The sequence below is a fragment of the Equus przewalskii genome, chromosome 4, assembly GCF_037783145.1.
Source record: "Equus przewalskii isolate Varuska chromosome 4, EquPr2, whole genome shotgun sequence".
Taxonomy (NCBI): Eukaryota; Metazoa; Chordata; class Mammalia; order Perissodactyla; family Equidae; genus Equus; species Equus przewalskii.
This window is the reverse complement of record NC_091834.1, coordinates 35763608-35784620: the sequence shown is the minus strand read 5'-3', so window position 1 is coordinate 35784620 and position 21013 is coordinate 35763608. Positions and strand designations below refer to the sequence as shown.

The 21013-nt window shown below is 33.6% G+C and overlaps 1 protein-coding gene across 21 annotated transcripts in view; it reads right to left on the bottom strand.

Annotated features, from left to right (window-relative positions):
• AKAP9 (A-kinase anchoring protein 9) overlaps window positions 1-21013 on the bottom strand; it is a 160158-nt gene that overhangs the window by 119632 nt on the left and 19513 nt on the right. For 18 of the 21 annotated variants that reach the window (XR_011539500.1, XR_011539501.1, XR_011539503.1 and 15 more), the window contains exons 2-7: window positions 12248-12505; window positions 9433-9477; window positions 3608-3661; window positions 3116-3283; window positions 1983-2138; window positions 910-1107 (exon numbers count right to left, since the gene is read on the bottom strand). Coding sequence is in view for 8 of the 21 variants with exons in the window: in XM_070617462.1 (XP_070473563.1) it covers window positions 910-1107; window positions 1983-2138; window positions 3116-3283; window positions 3608-3661; window positions 9433-9477; window positions 12248-12505 (879 nt within the window). In the remaining 13 variants the exon portion in view is untranslated. The remainder of the gene's footprint in view (window positions 1-909; window positions 1108-1982; window positions 2139-3115; window positions 3284-3607; window positions 3662-9432; window positions 9478-12247; window positions 12506-21013) is intronic. The other 3 variants (XR_011539504.1, XR_011539509.1, XR_011539512.1) reach the window with 1 other exon arrangement.

Sequence of the window (21013 nt, the reverse complement as noted above, 5' to 3'; positions counted from 1 at the left end):
TTCAACTACTTGCTAAAATTTATTTGTAACCCTTAAATCAATACTCACAGTCACTTGCAGAAGTGCACAGAGTGATAAAAAATTTGAGTTGCTCGACACACATTTCCAGCTGATGTCAAACAAGTCAACCACACCCTGCCTTCTTGTTTGGGTTCTCATGTGGAGAAGATGGATGGAAAGGAAGAGGATGGAGAGGGTAGGGAGCAGAGCAGTGCAAGAAATTCTGGCTCTGAGCCAGCTGGATAGAGACTGAATTCCAACTGCAGCAACTGTTAGCAGGGCAGCCTCAAGCAAGTCACTTAACATTTCTGAACCTCATTTTCTCTTTTGAAAAATAAACAAAATACAATCTACTAGGATAAGTTGTTTTTAGAATTTAAGATTATAATCTACGTGAGATATGTATATGTGTGTATGTATGTATGTATATATATATTATATACCCCTTAGGACACTTATTTGCTAAATAAGTGTTCCAGGCAACTTTATAAAACTTAACTAACATGAATAAAGAGAATCAACTGTTTTTTTTCCTAATTAAAAGCCATAAAACTTCATCTTGTGAAAATATTTTCAGAATTCCATAACCATGGCTAAAATGAGAAGAAATACCTTTAGATGAAAAGAAAAAAAGATAGAAATTCTGGTTATAAATTTAGATTCTTCTGAGAACTCAGTTTAACAGAGGCTGATCATTTTCAAGGAACTCAGTAATAAGTATTATCTTAAAAACTATTACCGTGAGACTCCCAACTGCTTTTGAAATAAATTAGTTTACATACTTACAGAGCTCTTCTTAATTCTGAAATTTTATGATTCATGTGCATAATAAAAACATAAACACTTCCATAAAAATCTTTAAATTGTAAAGCTGCTGCACGTTGGCTGACTTCCTTAAAATAAACATACCATTTCATATGTCCTAATTTTCTCTTGTAGGAAACTAATTTGCATTTTGAAGTCTTCTTTCTTTTTTTGATAATCTTCTAGTAGATGGTCTTGTTGCTCCAGTTGCTGCTGATGAGTGAGGATCTGTTGTTTGGCTTGTAGTAAATCTGCAGCTGTGTTACTATGAGTGCTGTTTCTCAGAGTTTCACTAGCCTGTAACTTGAAAATAGAAATCCCAAAGTATTAAATTCCGAAGTGACTGCACTAAGGAACAGACATCTTTTGAGGTATTACTCAGCCCACAATTGCTCTCTGGGAACTGTGCTGGATTCACAGGCTTGAGACCTCAACAAACATGCTGCCATGGCTGATCAGACAAGTATGAGCATACTATCCAAGCTGAACCAGTAAGATTATCTTTCCCATGACAAAGCAGAAAAAGTAGTCTAGTGAGAGGTAAGACTGAGGCAGACACCCAGAAGGAAATGGGTCCTGAAAGACAGTACTTTCTGAATTCCTGATGACTTTCTAGTTTCTGGTTCCAATCCCTCTCAGAGGCGTGGTTGTATTTCTGCCTGGAATCCTGTAAGATAAGCTTGTATCCTCACATTAAATTCCTCCTTTTTGCTTAAACCATCTCAAATTATTTTCTGTTACTTGCCATCAGAAACCTTGATTAATATAATTAGATTCCTATGGCTCTAATTAAAGTTAAGGGGAATATATTTAGTCTAGTTACCACTTTAGAATTTAACTAAAATAAAATCAAAACAGGGTTGGCAAAGGTAGGACGTGACTACAAGTTAATTTCTGCAAAAATCCACCCAATCAGACTTATGAGTTTTTGTAGGATTTCAAAACACAGACAAGGAAGAAATAGAAAGCAAATAAGAGCAAGAAGCCGCTCAAGAAGTCTGAATTAAATTCTTGATTAACAATAGGTATTTACTAGTGTTTCCAACATGATACATAATAAGCTTTTAAATACATAATGTCTTTTAAGAAAATTTACATTCATTCTTGAAAGTACGAAAAATTTTTAAAAATTCATTACTAAATAGCTAATAAATTTTGTTCTATTAGTTAACACTTACATGCTGGAATTGAATCTGTAATTTTTGACTTTGTTCTGTCAACTCTAAAAATTCTCTCATTGTCTCATCCTTTTCTCTTCTTGCTTGTTGTAAATTAGCAGTGAGCTGGGTTATGATGCCATCTCTTTGTTTAATGGCAGCTTCAAATTCTTGTAACTAAAAGACATAAGTGAAAATAGTAAGTGCTAGACATTTTCTTAACAAAATTGAATATTATTATAAGCAGCTGTTCTTCAAAAACATGATATTCAAAATGCATTGGCAGAATTATTACAATTTGTAAGCAATCTTTTCCATATTTGAAAGCTATAAGCTTTCAGGAATTAGTTTTACTTCCACATCAATTTTTTTTTTTAATAAAGATTGGCACCTGAACTCACAACTGTTGCCAATCTTTTTTTTTCCTGCTTCATCTCCCCAAATCCCCCTGGCCATGTCCACACCCAGGATCTGAACCGGTGAAACCCTGAGCCGCCAAAGCAGAGTATGCAAATTTAACCACTCGGCCACGGGGCCAGCCCCGACTTCCACATCTATTTTTTAAAAAATTACCTAACTGAGGAACAAAATACATTAGGTCTGACTTATCCATATAGCTATTTCTAGAAGGAAGGCTGCCTTTATATTTAGGGATGCCACAATCTGTTCATAGGTATAACCATCACAGACACATTCAAGCCTCAATTGTTGCTGGACAAGATGAAACTGGAATGTCTGTCACCCTCATCAATGTTCTATTTCACCTTATTTTCATAAGTGGCTACCACAAACAACAGATGTCATTTTCACCACAAGAGGTTATTCAGAAGGACTTGCTGACATTTTTAATGAGTTTAAGTCAAAACATTTTATGTAGTTTGCAACATAATTTTCTCTCAGGCTGCTTACAAAAACATCTATCCTACTGAAGTGATTTCAGCCTTAGCTACCTCATAAAGCTAAACAAAAGAGTTAGCATAAGTCCTATTAATGGAATCCTAGTTTTACGTGAGGTTGTTCATGATATATATAAGGATATACATTATAAGATGACTTTAACTTACCATTTAAAAACTCCATCTTTAAAGAATGTATACATACGATCATTCAAATTTCCTATTTTTGTTTTTGTGAGTAACAACCCAAAAGCCTACCTGCTGCAGTCCTTCAGTCCCATAGGTGGCCCTCATTTCTTCCAGTTCCCTGTTTAGCTCTTCAATCTCATGCTGTTTCCCAGCCAATTCATGTTCCATCTCCATGTGGGTGTGACTGAACTGTGCTCCATGTTCAGAAGAAGAATCATCAACACAAAATTCTTCTTCCTAAATCAATCCCAGGTTTTTAGTAATTCAGTACTAGCAACATTCCTCAGGAAGAGGGATTCAAAAATTGAATTCCATAGCAAAGTCTACTTTAAAACATCACTCATCACCTGGGAGTTTACTATATGGCAACCTAGGTATCTGCAAATTCTGTTACAATTGAGTTTTATAAGAAAAGATGGATAATTGTGTTTTGTTATACGTTAAAAGTATTTAGAAATCACACACAGAAAGAAGTACATGCAGGAAAAAGCTCTGTTAGTAAGCCAGATGATTTTAAATAGTATAAAACATTAGTATCATGAGTAGTTTTAAATACTGTACCCTTAATAAATTTGTAGGTTTTTCTGCTCTCACCACAAAGCTGCAACCATTTACCTGTATAAAAACAATTTCCTGATTTATTATGATTTTAGATAGAATTTTATTTAAAGCTAACCATGATATTTCTGCTAACTGTATTCACGTATCTTTTATGCCTAGGGAAAATGCCTCATTGGCAAAAACAGATACAGTGATCAAATTTAATCTAAGCATCTAAAAGACATTATGACCATTTCAAATGCCAATGATTCCTCAAACATTTGAGTACTTACAATGCAAAAGACACTGTACTATACATTTTCATTTAAATGAATTAAAGTTCTAAGTTCAGTTTCTACTTTGACTTCAGGAGGATAACTAAAAACCTCAAGTTACCAGATCCTCTTCTACAAAACGCTGCCTTAAAATCATTCAAATAATTTTTTTGATTAAGCCTTATTCATTTTAAAGTAAAACTGTTTACTGGTGCAAATTCATTGAAGGTTGGTAGGCAGGTCAAGAGTAGAAGGAGATGAAGAGGTGAGACAAGCTTCCCCAAGAACTTATCCCTGGAGGTAGTACTATGATAGCCATGCCAACCCTGATCGATGTGGAGATTTTCCATAACGTATTACTGCCTGTCTCTATCACAGACATTTTGTGGTAGGAGGAAGGAGGATGACAGACTATGTCTCCAGGATCAATCTAGTGGGAGATTAATTTCAGATCAATTATCTATTTAACAGTCCCGCCTTTCCCCCTAACAGTGCACAAATGAACTTCATTCCTGCCCACATCTTAATTATTCACAATTCCATGTTAATAGAATCCAAGATGAAGTTTTTACCGTTGAAATACATAGGACAAAATATCCTAGAATTAGGCTTAGATCCATATGAACCAAAATACTTTAAAAAGTGAAGATTCTAATTAAGAATTGTTTAGAGTTTGAATCCTTTGTTTTTTCCTAAGGATAATTTCTGAAAAACAAAGCTAAAGTTAAAGAAAAAAAAATTTTCACTTTACGGCAACACAATATTGCAATTTCTGAAAACTATCAAAGACAGAAGTGTTAACTCTATTATTAATATCAAGTCATTTGTAATAAAATTTGTAATTAAATTCGTCCAAATTTCAATTACTTTCTTGATTCTGAAATGAAGTATTTTGATAAGCATCTATTAAAATTTTTACTTTAGAGTAACAGTGTAATGGAATGGATTTTATGAATATCTTCAAACATTATAATAAGCAATATATCCTTTAAGTGGTGATGATATCACTATTACATGCTGGTTATCTATTTATAATAATTAATTATATTTAACATATTATGTAGCCAACAGTCAACTTAATTTTTCTCTAAATTAAGCAAATTTAACACCTGAACAACTCATATGTATTGGCTTCTTAAAATACTATATGACTGTTTTCAAAATTTAATCATATGTTACTATAATGGATATAAAAACCTTATTAATATTAATAAATTTTTAAAATACAATATCATGTAAATAGGTAATAAAAGATTATTCATCAGAACTAAACTAAAACAAACTATATTCCAAAGACATAACAGAAATACTGAATGGAATATTAGGGTCATTAATACTTAGCAATAAATTACTCTATTTTTTAATGTAGATAATTATTTTATTGATACCTAAAGGGTAAAGTATTTATCTCTTCTTCTTACCTTAGCCTTCTAACACTATACTTGGTAAACCATAATATGAAAGATAAATTAATAACTTGAAACATGATGATTAGATTACTACAGACTCCTTCAAGTGAAAAAAAGTTCAACTTTTCTTCATGTCCGTTTTTACTGTGGCATTTGTCAAAATTATTTAACCTTCAGGCTGTACTAATATATTCTTTCTGCATTCACAGATTTACTCAACCTGTACAGACAAATTGAAGATTTGGGAAAGTACAAGTAAGGTACATTTTAAACTTTAAAATGTTCTGTAGAGGTAAGTATCATCTCATAAAAATAACGCTATGCAGAAAGAATCAGAGGAAAGATCATTCTTATTTTATAATCATAAAATGGCCTTAACACAAAAACTTTTCCTTATAGTGGACATTAGTTTAAAAACATTAAAAAAAACCCTTACTATTTATGATTAATTCCTTATCCTTATTACACTTAATTTCACAGCATGTATATTAAAAAATATTAATAATGAATGTTTTAATAAAAATAAGAAGAATCTGACGGTTCATAAAAGTTCATGAAAATTACAGGAGTTCAATGTGCCTAGCTGACTCACAGAAGTGGAGCCAAGTAACTAACAAGGTTAAAATCATTCATTCAAAGTTAAAGTTGAACACCAAGCACCATACTGTATACCTTAAATATATATAATTTTTAATCATCAATTATACCTCAATAAAGCTGAAGCAGGGGAGGAGAAAAAGAAAATGAAGTGAAATTAAAAACAAAAAAACAAAAAAAATAAGTCAAAGTTGAATGGCTACACTTATATTACTTTATGGCTTATAGGCTATGTCTCCAACTCCAGTCAGTCATGTCATAAACGTCATGAATCATACAAGTGACTTGGTTAAGAAGTACTGAATAATAAGATAAAAGCCAATACGGGAGTATGTGCCCTACTCTCATTTCATCTTTCTATACATAGTAAAGTACGTTTATTTATCTGTCTTGTCTCTATATTGCCTGTAGCGTTCTCAACTTTCTCCAAGTAGCTCTTCTCAAGGGTAGCAATAAAAATATTTCATGTATATGGCATTCTGGATATGAAATGTCCCTTCATCAAGGACTGAACATATTATGTATAATTTAATTCTTAAGAGGGGTATTTTTTATTTAGTCTGATTTCTCTAGTATATGTAATTGGACATATATTTATACAGAACAGATCTTAGGTAGGGCAGAGAATAAAATTATCTGACTAATTCCTTTTAGACCTGAATCCATTTTTCAATCCAATGAGTATACTAGCCATAGAAGTCAAGAACATTAAGCACACACCATATCTATACACATAAAATTTCCAAACTAGGTTCTAATTAAATATATAATCAGAATCTAAAACTCCTCTGAGAATAATTTGTTAAAAGAATGTTCGTCACTTGTTTCATATAAACTTAGTGTGAAGAAAAGCATATTTCTACTGAGGCGTAGGAAAGAACCAGGATTTGCTGATTATCTTTTATATACCAAACACCATACTACATATTACGAAATAATCCTCAAAACCACCCTGTGAGGTAATTATCTTTTATATATCAAACGCCATACTAAATATTATGAAATAATCTTCAAAACTGCCCTGTGAGGTAACTCCCCCATTTTACAGGTAAGGAAACTGTATTTCAGAGTTTAAGTGATGTGTCCAAGTTCATACAACTTGGAGGTGACGAAGTTGAAATTTGAACACAGAACTTTCTGGCTCCAGAGCCCCTGCTCTTTTATATCACCTTATTTCCCTACATACCAGAAAAATAACAGTAATGTTTAGACAAAATACAAGATCATTATGTGGCCTATGATTAAAAAGATGTAATTTTGAAATTTTACAATCTTGGCTACAAACCAGAGCAGCCAAGATTACTAAACTTTGCAAATCTGGCATTTGTAGTGAAGTTATAATGTATGTGTTGCCTAGAAAGGAATTTCATTTCTGGGGGTGTTACTGAGAAATAATTTCTTAAGAGTTTCAATATAAAGAGTATCACCATGTGAGATTTATACTTAGTTTATAAATTTGCCCTACTGATGATTCCTCTGCCTCCTGCCAGGGTGATAATGGCTTATAAGTCCCCTGTAATTCTAGCTCAGTCAAACCAGTCCAACATCATTAAATGGAGTAGGGAAAGTCTTCAAACTAGCCCAGGGCAACACAGATTCAAGCAGTATCACTCTTAGCAATCTTGATGAGATGACATCAAACATTTCACAAACTGTCAACTTTTCTATGGTTTTCTATAGACACAGTGAGTATGTATGTTCCTCAAAGTATAATCCATTGTGAAACCAGGCTCAACGAGTACAATATTACAAGGGTTGATTGACATCAGGCCAAAAATCATTTCATAATTATCTCTTTTCAATGTAATCTTCTAAATCATTGTTTTTTCAAACGGTAAGTCAGTTAATCAATTTAGTTTTGTGATCAGCATTAAAGAGAAAAAGTATCAGAGGACATATCACACAGTAAAGGGAAATATCTTTCCTCAAATTTTTGTTTGAAAAAACTACATATGTATATGTGTATATAAACATTTATTCATGTACACAATTATTCACATATATAACTATATACGTATGTAACTATATATGTAAATCTATAAAATTACAGATACTCATACATATACATAAAATGTATTTCTTATTGTTGAACCATAGTCAACATGTCCTTTTATCTGTAGAAGTTATATTTTTAAGTTACTTGTACTTCACCTTGAAAGACAATATATTTAACTAGGTATCATAGGTAAGTAGTTTTAATACATTTTTTTGGACCTCATAATTCCTACCACTTTTTTTTGTGCTGAGGAGGATTCACCCTGAGCTGAGATCTGTGCCAATCTTCTTCTATTTTGTATGTGGGTCACCACCACAGCATGACTGCTGACAAGTGGTGTAGATCCACACCCAGGAACCAAACCTGGGCCGCCGATGTGGAGCACGCCAAACTACTAGGCCACAGGGCTGGCCCGCCACCAGTTTTTTAATTTAAAAAATTGAGGCAACAAATGTCTCAGTGTAACATGAATTTCTATTATTAACACTTTCACTAAAAAACTTGCAAATCACAATATTTTGATGTCTTTAGCTTTCAAATCTATCTTAATAAAAATTAAATTTTACTCTCTTATCCCAATGTGAGAAAATGGCTATATAAAATTTTAACCAAATTTCATAGGTATATGTGAGCTAGTCTGACCTGTAACCACCTGGCTTATAAAAAAAATTGCAAGCTGTGATTTTAAATCAAGATACTTCCCGTAGAGGCAACTTTATGTAGCCAAAATCAGGCACAAATTTATTTACTTAATGCCAGTTAATTGTTTTCCTGACCAGATTACTAACAAGTATGCTCCCAGCTTTTATACACATTAAACTTGTGAAGTGTCAAAGTTTTTAACTCCCATTAGCAATCAAGAACAGTAATATGTTTATTCAAGAACATGAAGTTACTTCTTTTCTATTAGAAACCTACAATAAATCAAAACATAAGGAATACACTGAGTTGAACCATTCAGAATAAGGAATAACTTTCTATTTCTATTTCTATTTCTGGGCCAAAGAAATAACAATCATATCTAAAAAAATAAGAAAAAGATAACAAAAATAACATTTATTACTGACAATAAAGAAGATTATTTCCTAAAGTGGCCAATGCTACATCAGCTTTTATCTCCTAAATTAAAAATCACTATTGCCACATTAACTTCAATAAATAAATTTATATAATTAGAATTCAAGCATTTACAAAAAGTATTATTCAAAACGAAACAGCCCATATTATGAAATGTTTGGTATGTTAAATATGAATACCTTATAACAACCATGTATTCTAGAAACCCAATATCAAACACTTTCCCAGAAACTAAAACAAGGCCTCTACCTAATGAAGCATCAGGCTATTCAAAGAGATTTAAGACCCTAGTTAATAATCTGACAAAAAGACATATCAGAAAAACATAATCTTCAGGTTTCCTAGGTCATTTACATTATAGTATGTTATGCCATGTTTTATTACATTTAGAAAAATATAGAAGCATGTGAGTTGCAAGAAATAAAGCACCAATAATCAATAATAGTTTCAAGAACAATATAAAATGTCAATCATAATATTATTTATTCTTACCTCTGAACTATAATCATCTGCTGTGGTTGAAATTTCACTTTCCGGCTAAAACAAAAGTAAAAACTAATTATATTAAGGTCCTTTCCCCTCTAAATATTACACTTTTTTATTAACCCATTACTAACAGTAACGTGATAGAAAACTCACATATAAATATCACTAAAAAAATAGTAAAAATTATTCAAATCTTGAAAAATTTCACTCTGATTATGAATCACAATGGCTAAATAACATATCTAAAATTTATCACTAGGCATTTTTCTAAATATAAAAGTATCAAGAGGTACTTTCACACAGGGTCTTGTATACACTACAAATCATTTATAAGACAAAAGCACCAAATAAGATATCATCCCTTTAACTCTTGTATCTCTTTTAAATACAAGAGAGTCCTAAAATGTTAGTCAAAAAAGTTTAATTTCTTCAAAAAGAAGAATCATCAAATCTTGATGCTAGAAAAGTAGTAACAACATGAAGAAAAATAACAACCTTTGTTGTTATTAACTCCTTCACACCTTACAAAGCACTTTCAAAGACATTCTTGTTTCATCCTTACATCCCTGGGATTTGGGACCCCACTGCTTAGAAGTACTAGGAAGAGTCCGGGAGGAAATCTAAAATCTCACCGTTCACCCTCTCATTTACTCTAAGAATCTCATTTTACAAGTGAGGAAACAGACTCAGATTTCACCTTTTCACTCAACAAATATGAACCATCACTGTTCTCATTTCTCATTTACACTTATGGAAATTTTATTTATCACACAAGACCAAGTTCTAAGTCCACCTCCTCTATGATGTAGTAACTGATGCCAGTAACGAAAATAAGCTTTACCCCTATTCTAAAAGTCTGTAGCAGTGGTTCCTAACTTATGTGGTCCTCCTTTAAATCTAAAATATTTTCATGACACAGGCCCTCAGAATTGATTCACTTATGCCTTTTAAACAGCTATTGATTAAATGCATACTGTGAACTAAAACTGTGGTACTGAGGATAAAATGGTGAACAGGATACTCTTTGCCCTCAAAATACTAAAACTCTAGTAAAGAGCCTAGACATTGATTTGCTATGCAGAAAAAGATAACGAATAAATCTTCAAACCAAATCAAGCATCAGAGTTGCCATATTATATTATTCAAAAGGTCCCAATTTAAAAATTGCAAAATACACAAAGAAAAAGGAAAGTATGGCAAATACACAAGAAAAATATCAGTCAGCAGAAACTGTCCCTGAGGTAACACAGATATTGGACTTTAATAGACAAAGACTTTAAACTAGCTATTTCAAAGATTTTATTTTTCCTTTTTCTCCCCAAAGCCCCCTGGTACATAGTTATATACATATATACACATTTTTTCAGTTGTGGGTCCTTCTAGTTGAGGCTTGTGGGACGCCCCCTCAGCATGGCTTGATGAGCTGTGCCATGTCTGCGCCCAGAATCTGAACTGGTGCAACCCTGGGCTGCCGAAGCAGAGCGCGTGAACTTAACCACTCGGCTACGGGGCTGGCCCCAAAACTAGCTATTTTAAATATAATCAAATAAGTGAAGAAAACAATATCTAAAAAACTAAAGAAAATTATAATACTCCCTCATCAAACAGAAAATAATAATAAAAAAAAGAACTTATAAAAGAACCAAAGAGAAATTCTGGAGTTAAGGTAGAATAATTGAAATGAAAAATTCAATAGAGGGGCTTAGCAGATCTGAGGAGGAAAAAGAAAGAATCAGCAAACTTCAATATAGTTCAATTGAAATTATCCAGTCTGAGGAAGGTAATGAAGAAAAATGAACAGAGCATCAATACCAACATATGCATAATGAGAGACCCAGAAGGAGAGAAAGGGACAGAAAAAATACTTGGAAGATATTCAAAAACCTCCCAAATTTGATGAAAAACATTAATCTACATATCCAAGATGCTCAACAAATTCAAGTAGGAAAAACTCAAAAAAGATCTATTCTTATGATGAGTAGCAAAATCTCTACTAACATCTCTGACCTCTTGAATAAAGCTTAAATCCCTATATATCTAAAGCTTTCTGTTTCCACATAAATATGCCAGGGCACAATCCAAATTACAACAATCATCTGCCTTGTCCAACACTCTTACTCGTAAACATCTCATCATTCTCTACTCCTGGTATTAGTTGTTGGCTCCACTATCCCACCTACCACCCAATCCACTCTTAACTTCTCCCTCATTTCCTTCTTCTGGAAAATTACATCCTTAAGGGAAGAAAATTAGCACTTCTTGAGAACTTTCTATGGGCCAGGTGCAATCTCCTGCCCCTCACCATTACCACCACCCCATCCTCAGCACTTTGTGATCCATTTAAACCTAAACTACTTATGGTTTCTAAATCACATCATGTCTTTTCAAATGCTGTTTCTTCTGCATAGAGGTTGCCTCTCCTACTTCTTTGCCTCTAAGCTAACTATAACTTACACTCCAAGGCTCAGTTCTATTTTCTCTTCCAGGAAACTTTCCCAAATGACACACACAAGCCTGATTTGGGCATTCCTCCAAATCATGGTAATCTAGTGTACCATGTACATTGTTGCTAGCATAGCTCTAATCAGAGTACATGACCTATCTTAAACCTGCCTTTCCCACTAGACTCAGTTTAAGAAACGGCAGAGACTGTCATATTAACCGTTGTACCCTTTGTGTTCAATCCTTGGTGCACTATAATTGCTCAATAAATCCTTGTTGAAACAAGCTCATAAAAATTGAACAGGGTGCTAATAAGTGTTGTCATACAACAACTTTCCACTTAGAATTCTAATGTTTAAAAATCTGGATGAACACTTACTTCAACAGAGAAAACCTGGTCATGTTTGATTATTTCTCCACCATGTAGAGGTCTCATTATTGTGGACTCAGGAGTCACAGCTGATCCTACTTTCTGAGAACTATTTATGTACATCTCATCATTCTGTGCTTGCTCAATATTCAAAGCATGGTATGCTGACACATCATGTTTACCGCTTGAAGTTTTCCTCTTTTTTTCCTGCTTCTTAGAAGGATTCTGCCCATCAGATTGAGCTTTCCTTTGTCGAAACTGGGCAAGCTACAGAAAAATAGAAATTGTCATTATCATCAAAGATCATTTTTCTTTATAATCACTAAAAAAAAAATCATTTTCAGAGTCACTTTCTTTAAAAGAACAAACCATCACTGAAATGAGGACAAAATAAAGGACAATTGTTACATTCTTATATTCTTTAATATAAGAATAACTGTTGAGGGGCCCGCCTGGTGGCACAGTGGTTAAGTGCGCACGTTTCGCTTCGGGGGCTTGGGGTTCACCGGTTCGGATCCCGGGTGCGGACATGGCACCACTTGTCAGGCCATGCTGTGGTAGGCATCCCACATATAAAGTAGAGGAAGATGGGCATGGAGGTTAGCTCAGGGCCAGTCTTCCTCAGCAAAAAGAGGAGGATTGGCAGCAGTTAGCTCAGGGCTAATCTTCCTCAAAAATAAAAAAGCAGAACAGCTGCTGAATTGCAAAGAAATTAGGTATTTCTGAATGCATGCTATTCAAATATTGAGACGTTAAGACCTGAAAATGTCATGTCTAAAGACAAAAACTTAGCCCAGAGTTGGATAGCATAAGGAAAACAAGTACTCTCATTCACTGAGAGTGTAATTGATGAGAGTGTAATCTCTGGATGTGAGATTATATGAAAATATAGGAGTTCTAAATATATTTGCTTTGTGGAATTTCTGGGACTTCTACTAGTTTATACTAAATGTAATTAATCCATGAAAAAAGACTTAGCTATACAAATGGTCACTGCAGCCTTTTTATTATGGTAAAAAATTAGAAATAATTTAAATATCAAACAATAGTGCTTCTCATCCCTTAATCATTTATATATCATCATCAAGATCTTTCCATTCCTAGTGCCACCTAGACTAAATCATTTACTTAGTATGTTTTAACTAGTGTACTTTTCTTATTTAAATTTATTTTAAAAGGAGACATTCTAACCCTGGTACATTTTCTTTTTAAAAAATAGTAAACAAAAATGAATACAATGAACCCCGAACAGCCAAAGCAATCCTGAGAAACAAGAATGAAGTTGGAAGCTTCAAAATCCTTGACTTCAAAATATACTACGAAGCTACAGTAATCAAAATAGCATAGTACTGGTACAAAAACAGGCACACAGATCAATGGAACAGAATTGAAAGCCCAGAAATAAAACTACACATCTACAGACAGCTAATCTTCAACAAAGGAGCCAAGAAATACAATGGAGAAAGAAAAGCCTCTTCAATCAATGGTGCTGGGAAAACTGGACAGCCACATGCAAAAAAAAAAAGAAAGTAGACCATTACTTTCTCCATACACACAAATAGACTCAAAATGGACCAAAGACTTGAAGGTAAGACCTGAAACCATAAAACTCCTGGAAGAAAATATAGGCAGTACACTCTTTGACATCAGTCTTAAAAGGATCTTTTTGAATGCCAGGTCTACTTGGACAAGAGATACAAAAGAAAAAATAAACAAGCGGGACTTCATCAGACTAAAGAGTTTCTGGAAGGCAAAGGAAACCAGGATCAAAACGAAAAGACAACCCACCAATTAAGAAAATATTTGCAAATCATATATTCAACAAGGGGTTAATCTCCAAAATATATAAAGAACTCACACAACTCAACAACAAAAAAATAAACAATCCAATCAAAAAGTGGGCAGAGGATATGAAGAGACATTTTCCCATAGAAGATATACAGACAGCCAATAGGCACATGAAAAGATGCTCAACATCACTAATCATCAGGGAAACGCAAATCAAAACTACACTTAGATACCATCTTATGCCCATTAGAATGGCTATAATCAGCAAGACAAAAAAATAAATGTTGGAGAGGTTGTAGAGAAAAGAGAAACCACATACACTGCTGATGGGAATGCAAACAGGTGCAGCCACTATGGAAAACAGCATGGAGAGTTCTCAAAAAATTAAAAATAGAAATACCACACGACCCAGCTACCCTACTACCGGCTGTCTATCCAGAGAACTTGAAATCAACAATACAAAGAGACTTATGCCCGCTATGTTCACTGCACCATTATTCACAATAGCCAAGATGTGGAAGCAACCTAAGTGCCCATCAACTGATGAATGGATAAGGACGATGTGGTATATACAATGGAATATATACAATGAAATACTACATTAAAAAAAAAGACAAAATCATCCCATTTGCAACAACATAGATGATCTTGAGGGTATTACGTTAAGCAAAATGAGCCAGACAGAGAAAGACAAACACCAGATGATTTCACTCATTTGTGGAAAATAAACAAACTTACGGACAAAGAGACAGTTTAGTAGTTACCAGGTGAATGGGCTTTGGGGGGTGGGTACAAGGGGTGAAGGGGCACATTTATATGGTGACTGACAAATAACACTATACAACAGATATTTCAGGTTATAAACTATTATGACCTCAATAAAAGTAAAAAATGAATACAATGAAAAATAAAACTACATTATTACTATTTTAGTTATATATTATTGCTGAAGGTTATAAGACAAATAGGCAAGTGTTGGAGGGATATTAAGGACATATGAGCATCACAGACTTTTGGTTTGTCATAAGCAGGTGGACGTAAAAGAAACCTGGAAAGGTAATAACTTTCTTACAATACTATCCAATGTTATTTAATATTGGATCAAGGATATCATCTAAAATATCTTGTCACCACCTAAAATCAGAAGAATGCATTACATACTTTGGGCAATAATGGATTAGCTCAATTAAAATAATATTAAAGCAAACCATTGTTAATAAGAAAGATATTTATGACACAGTAGTAGGTATAAAATAATATTGCAACATAATCTTTTTTAATAAAAGGAAAATTAGGTGCACCTCTTTTAACAAAGGCAAGGCAGGCCTCAGGCTCACAGTCTTCAACAATTCTAACTAGCTTAGATTTTAATAACATTATACACATAGGCATGGACAAATCCTGGAAGAATATAACCATAATAACTTCAGTCTACCTCTGGTTTTGAGGTTACAGGTATTTTTCCTTATGCTCATTTGAAATTGCCTTTTTTATGGAATAAATTTTCTAAATTTTTTTATGAAGCAACTACTAACCACTGATTCCTAAATTTAATTTGAGTGCTCTGACCATTTGGGGAGGAGAGCTACAAAAGCATAAGAACAGGGGTAAGCCCCTTGTGTCCTAAAAAGAGAAAATATACTACCAATATATTAATTATATAACCATTAATTAGACCAATTACAAAGCTAGCCAATAATTTCTTATGATACAAAGTATTAAAGCAATCAATAACAATATTAACATCATTAACTATCAAAATATGTGACAAACATCAGAACCTAGAATAACATACAACATATTTATACTTACTTAGTTTGCTGTAGATAAAGAGAAATATATACATATGTAGTGTTTACTTAATAAGATGTCTAATTCATTTGTAAGAAATAGCTAGTCACAGCCCTTGTAGAATATAAAAATATATCACATTTAAATTTTTTTCTCAGTTATTTAGCAACTAGCTAGTTACTCTACCCCATGGTCTGCTTACGGAACAGATGCAAGACCAGTTGCTTCTATTTGTTCATTATTAAGCTGCTGGAATGGAGTTAAACTACTTTGGAGGATAGCAAATTCATTCTTAAAAATAAACCAAATAAACACTATTATATATATCATCTGTAAACAAAATCAAAAGTCTAGGCACATTATTTTTAAGATTCCTCAGAGAGAATAGAAAACCAAGAAAAATATTAACAATGACATTCTTGGTATTTATGCTCAATTTCAGAAATTTTTTAAATTGCATGTTATTATGTATTAGAAAATATATTCAGACAGAAGAAAATACCAGGATAAAGATGAAGATTTTGCTTAAAATTCTAACTGTTGGGTTATACATAATTTATATTTAGTATTTACTTATATATACAAATACATAACACAAAGGAGAAAACTAAAACTGCATTATAAAAAGTTTGACTTTTTAACAACACTTCTGTCTGAGATAACAGTATCCATTACTAAACAAACCAAAATGAAAAAGTTAATAATAGATAAATATGGAATAAAAAGTAGAACGGTCCTATTACAGTGTTTAGAACAAACCACTTCTAAGGACATAAAATTACCAAGAGAATGTTTTAGGCCTGTTACTGATTATAGGAAGTTATATTATTTTTTCAGAACAATTAACCAGAAGGTAAACCCCATGAGGGTAAGGACTTCTGTTTTGTTCACTGCTATATATTCAAAGTCTAGGACAGTACTCAATAAATACATGTTGAGTGGAAAAAAAGATAATTTATCTTTTACACAAAAGTCACCATTCAGTAATCATTTTAAGCATGGTTCCATAGTACCTGAGAATTAAGATGATATAACAGGCATATCTAACTCTATATAAACAAGTTCCAACATCTCAGAATTAAAATTAGCAATTAAATATCTTAAAACACAAAATAATCCTTCTCACCATAATCCTCTCCTCCACCAGACCAAAAAAAAAACACAAAATTTAATTCTCAAAAATAATACCCACAATGGCTTTTTAGCAAGAGTTCTGTTTTATAAAAATGTGAGAGAGGTAACAAGATCATCACATAAATCTAACTTCTTATAGCTATCAAAGCTATTTTTATTTTAAATCTTAAAAAATGGCAAGCTAGCAGATAAGCAAAAATCAGAAACTCTACTAAATTAGCTAATCATCTGATACTGAAATGCTACACTTTAAATTACTAGGAAAACATTTATTCCAAAATATGCTGGAAATTCATACTACAGCCATCTGTGTTTGCCATTTGGAGGCCAATTATAAAAATGTTAACATATGCAGACACAGAAACAGTTGCAAGATTTACTGGAAAGATATTATGTCCTCAAACACTTGTTTTTCAATACTGATTCAGATCTCAAGCAAATACCTCACCCTGACAAGAACATGAATAAATGACTAAACAGAAATGATTGATAGTTTATTTCTTAAATTCATTATTTATAACTTTATAAACATTAGTCTCAATAAAACAAGGAATTTTTAAAATGCTATATAAAAACATGCCACGCTTTCATGATGTCACTTCAAAAAAACTACCAATTGAAATCTGTTTTTTTCTTGAGTGTTCATTGAGTGTTTACAACATGCCTATCGTGTGTCCAGCCCTGTGCTAAAGGCAGGGCAGGTAGTGATGAATCAGACAGAAACCCTACTCCTATGCAATGGAATCCAGGTAGGAAGAACAAATTAAACAAATGATATATTCCTATGTTTCTCTATATTTGTTTAACTTGTTCTTCCTACCTGGATTCCATTGCATAGGAGTAGGGTTTCTATCTGTTTGATTCATCACTACCTGCCCTGCCTTTAGCACAGGGCTGGACACATGATAGGCAGGCCGTAAATGTTCGTTAAATAAATGAACTACTTAATACCTTGTCATATGCCAAGTTATTTCCTTCACAGATATAAAACTAGGCCAATCGATTACTTCATTGAGTTGTGAGAAATAAATAAGATAAAAGTTAATGTACAATTTTGTAAACCTGACAGTCCTATATATCTCTAAGGAGGTGGTATGGGAACTTCTCCTGTCCTGTATGGGAAAATGCTCTCAACATAAAGTTGGGGGAAAAAGAGGCCAAGATTGCATACAGAGTATGACTCAAGTTGTTTAAAAATATACTGACGCATAGAAACAAAGAATCAACAAACTATTAATAGTGATTACTTGTGAGTTATGAGACTATGGTGATCATTTTCTTCTTTAAAGACCGTCATCACCTCCCTCTCCCACAGATCTGTAAAGAATATTCACTAATAAATTTATCACAGGTTGATATGTTAATATCACTATTTTTAAAAGGATATAATGCAACTATACATCTAAGAGAAATTGCATCCCAAAAAACAGAAACAAGGCAGAAGCCCAGGAACATGCTGTCCTGGGGCCTGGTCTCTTTCATCAGCCTCTCCTGACATCTTCCCACACCCCATAGGCATAGCTGCCAACAGCGACAGTCATCACACCTCCCTCTGCTTCATTTCACTGTCACCTCAGTTATTGCTAACAATGAACAGTGAGAAGAACAGCACTTTGCCCCAATCTTATCTGGTCTCTGCATATTATGAAGCTTAATCTCATTAAAACTAAATAAATAAAAAATAGCAGTGAACAGTTCACATAAAGGAGAATCAGTAAAACAAGGTCTCTGTGTAAGAGATGCTCTCTCTCTCTCAGCAGCATATATACATGACAATTTATCATCTGAAGCTTATTTATTGATAAGCCACAGGATACAGACTATTATTCTCTCTGATACACATATGTTTTTGCACAAAATATTCACTTAAAAATAAAAGAAATGGAGCCGGTCCCATGGCTGAGTGGTCAAGTTTGTATGCTCCACTTCAGCAGCCTGGGGTTTGCCAGTTAAGATCCTGGGTGTGGACCTACACACCACTCATCCAGCCATGCTGTTGTGGCATCCTACAGAGAAGAACTAGCATGACTTACAACTAAGATATACAACTACGTACTGGGGCTTTGGGGAGGGGAAAAAAAAAAAGACAAAGATTGGCAACAGACGTTAGCTCACGGCCAATCTTCCTCAACAACAACAACAAAAAAAACAAACAAAAAATCACTAACAAAACCCCACACACTCTTGGGAGTCTAAAAACTGTCCCTGAGAATGTGTACATTTAAAAAGAGAGAAAGAGAGAAGGAAAGGGGAGGGGGAGGGAAGGAAGGGGAAGGGGAGGGGAGGGTAAGGAAGAGAAGCTACATCTGGTCAGTTCAATGGCCCATCCTATCAAGTATCTAGTGACCATCAACATCTCCAAGGGACATCTGTCAGAGATCATTTACGCAATGAAACCAGATGTATAATAAACATAGAAATATTTGCTTTGGCTTCACTTACTCTTCCTATCCCATTCCCCAACATGGTCACTACTCCCCAAGGACTGAGAAACCATGGAATCACAATCTTTGCACACCTCTAGACCCTTGGCACATGCTATGCATCAGAAGATGGACAAAAGTTAACACAGCAGCAGTTTGTAGTAGTACAAAAAAAAAAACAACTGGAAACAACCCAAATGTTCATTGATAATGAGAATGGCTACTGAGGTAAATCCCTATAATGGAAAACTATGCAGGTATAAACATCTTATACCTAATCTTGAACAAAAAGCAAATCACTAAAGACTGTTTACAACATGATACTATTAATTCCAAAAACAGGAAAGATAATATGTGAATAATAAGATAATTAGATAAGATAATAATAGGTAAAATAATAATAGATAAGAAGATGATAAGATAATTCAGAATTGCAGTTACCTGAGGTGGTGAGGGGATGGGATTAGACTGGGAAAGGTTTCAAATGTATCTGAACATGTATATCTCTTTTTCGATGTAGGTAACACTGGTTTATAGCATTATATAAAGTTCAGGTGTATATCATTATGATTCGAGTTCTGTATACACTACACTGTGTTCACCACTGAAAGTCTAGTTTCCATCTGTCACGATACAAATTCCCCCTTTCTCTCTTTTGCTTTCACCCCACCCCCTTCCCTTTTGATAACCACCAATCTGTTCTATGTGTTCGTTGTTGTTTATCTTCCATATATGAGTAAAATCATACAGTATTTGTCTTTCTCTAACTTATTTAGCCTAGCATAATACCCTTAAGTCCATCTATGTTGTCACAAACGGCACGATTTCATTCTTTTCTATGGCTGAGTAGTACTCTACTGAATATACCACATCTTCTTTATCCATTCATCCATTGATGGGCACTTCAGTTGTTTCCAAGTCTTGGCTATACTAAATAATGCTGCAATGAATATAGAGATGCATGTATCTTTTCGAATTAGTGTTTTCATACTCTTTGGATAAATACCCAGAAGTGGAATAGCTGGGTCATATGATTTCTATTTTCAATTTTAATTCTCCATACTGTTTTCCAAAGTGGCTGCACCAATATACATTCCCACCAGCAGTGAATGAGAGTTCCCTTCTCTCCACATCCTCTCCAACACTTGTTATTTCTTGTCTTTTTAATAATAGCCATTCTGATGGGCATGAGATGATAGCTAATTGTGCTTTAGATTTGCATTTCCCTAATAATTAGTGATGCTGAAGATATTTTCATGTGCCTATTGGCCATCTGTATATGTTCTTTGGAAAAATGTCCATTCAGATCCTCTGCCCATTTTTCAATAGGGTTGTTCCATTTTTTTTGTTGTTGTTGAGCTGTGTGACTTCTTTATATATTGTGGATATTAATCCCTTATTGGATATACGATCTACAGTGTCTTCTCCCAATTGGTGTGGGTTTTTTCATTTTGTTGATGATTTCCTTTGTGGTGCAGAAGCTTTTTAATTTGATGTAGTCCCATTTATTTATTTTTTTCTTTTGTTTCCCTTGCCTGAGACATATTCAAAAGGATATCGCTAAGATTGATGTCAAGGAGCATACTACCTATGTCTTCTAGTTTTATGGTTTCAGCTCTTACATTTAAAAATGTAAACC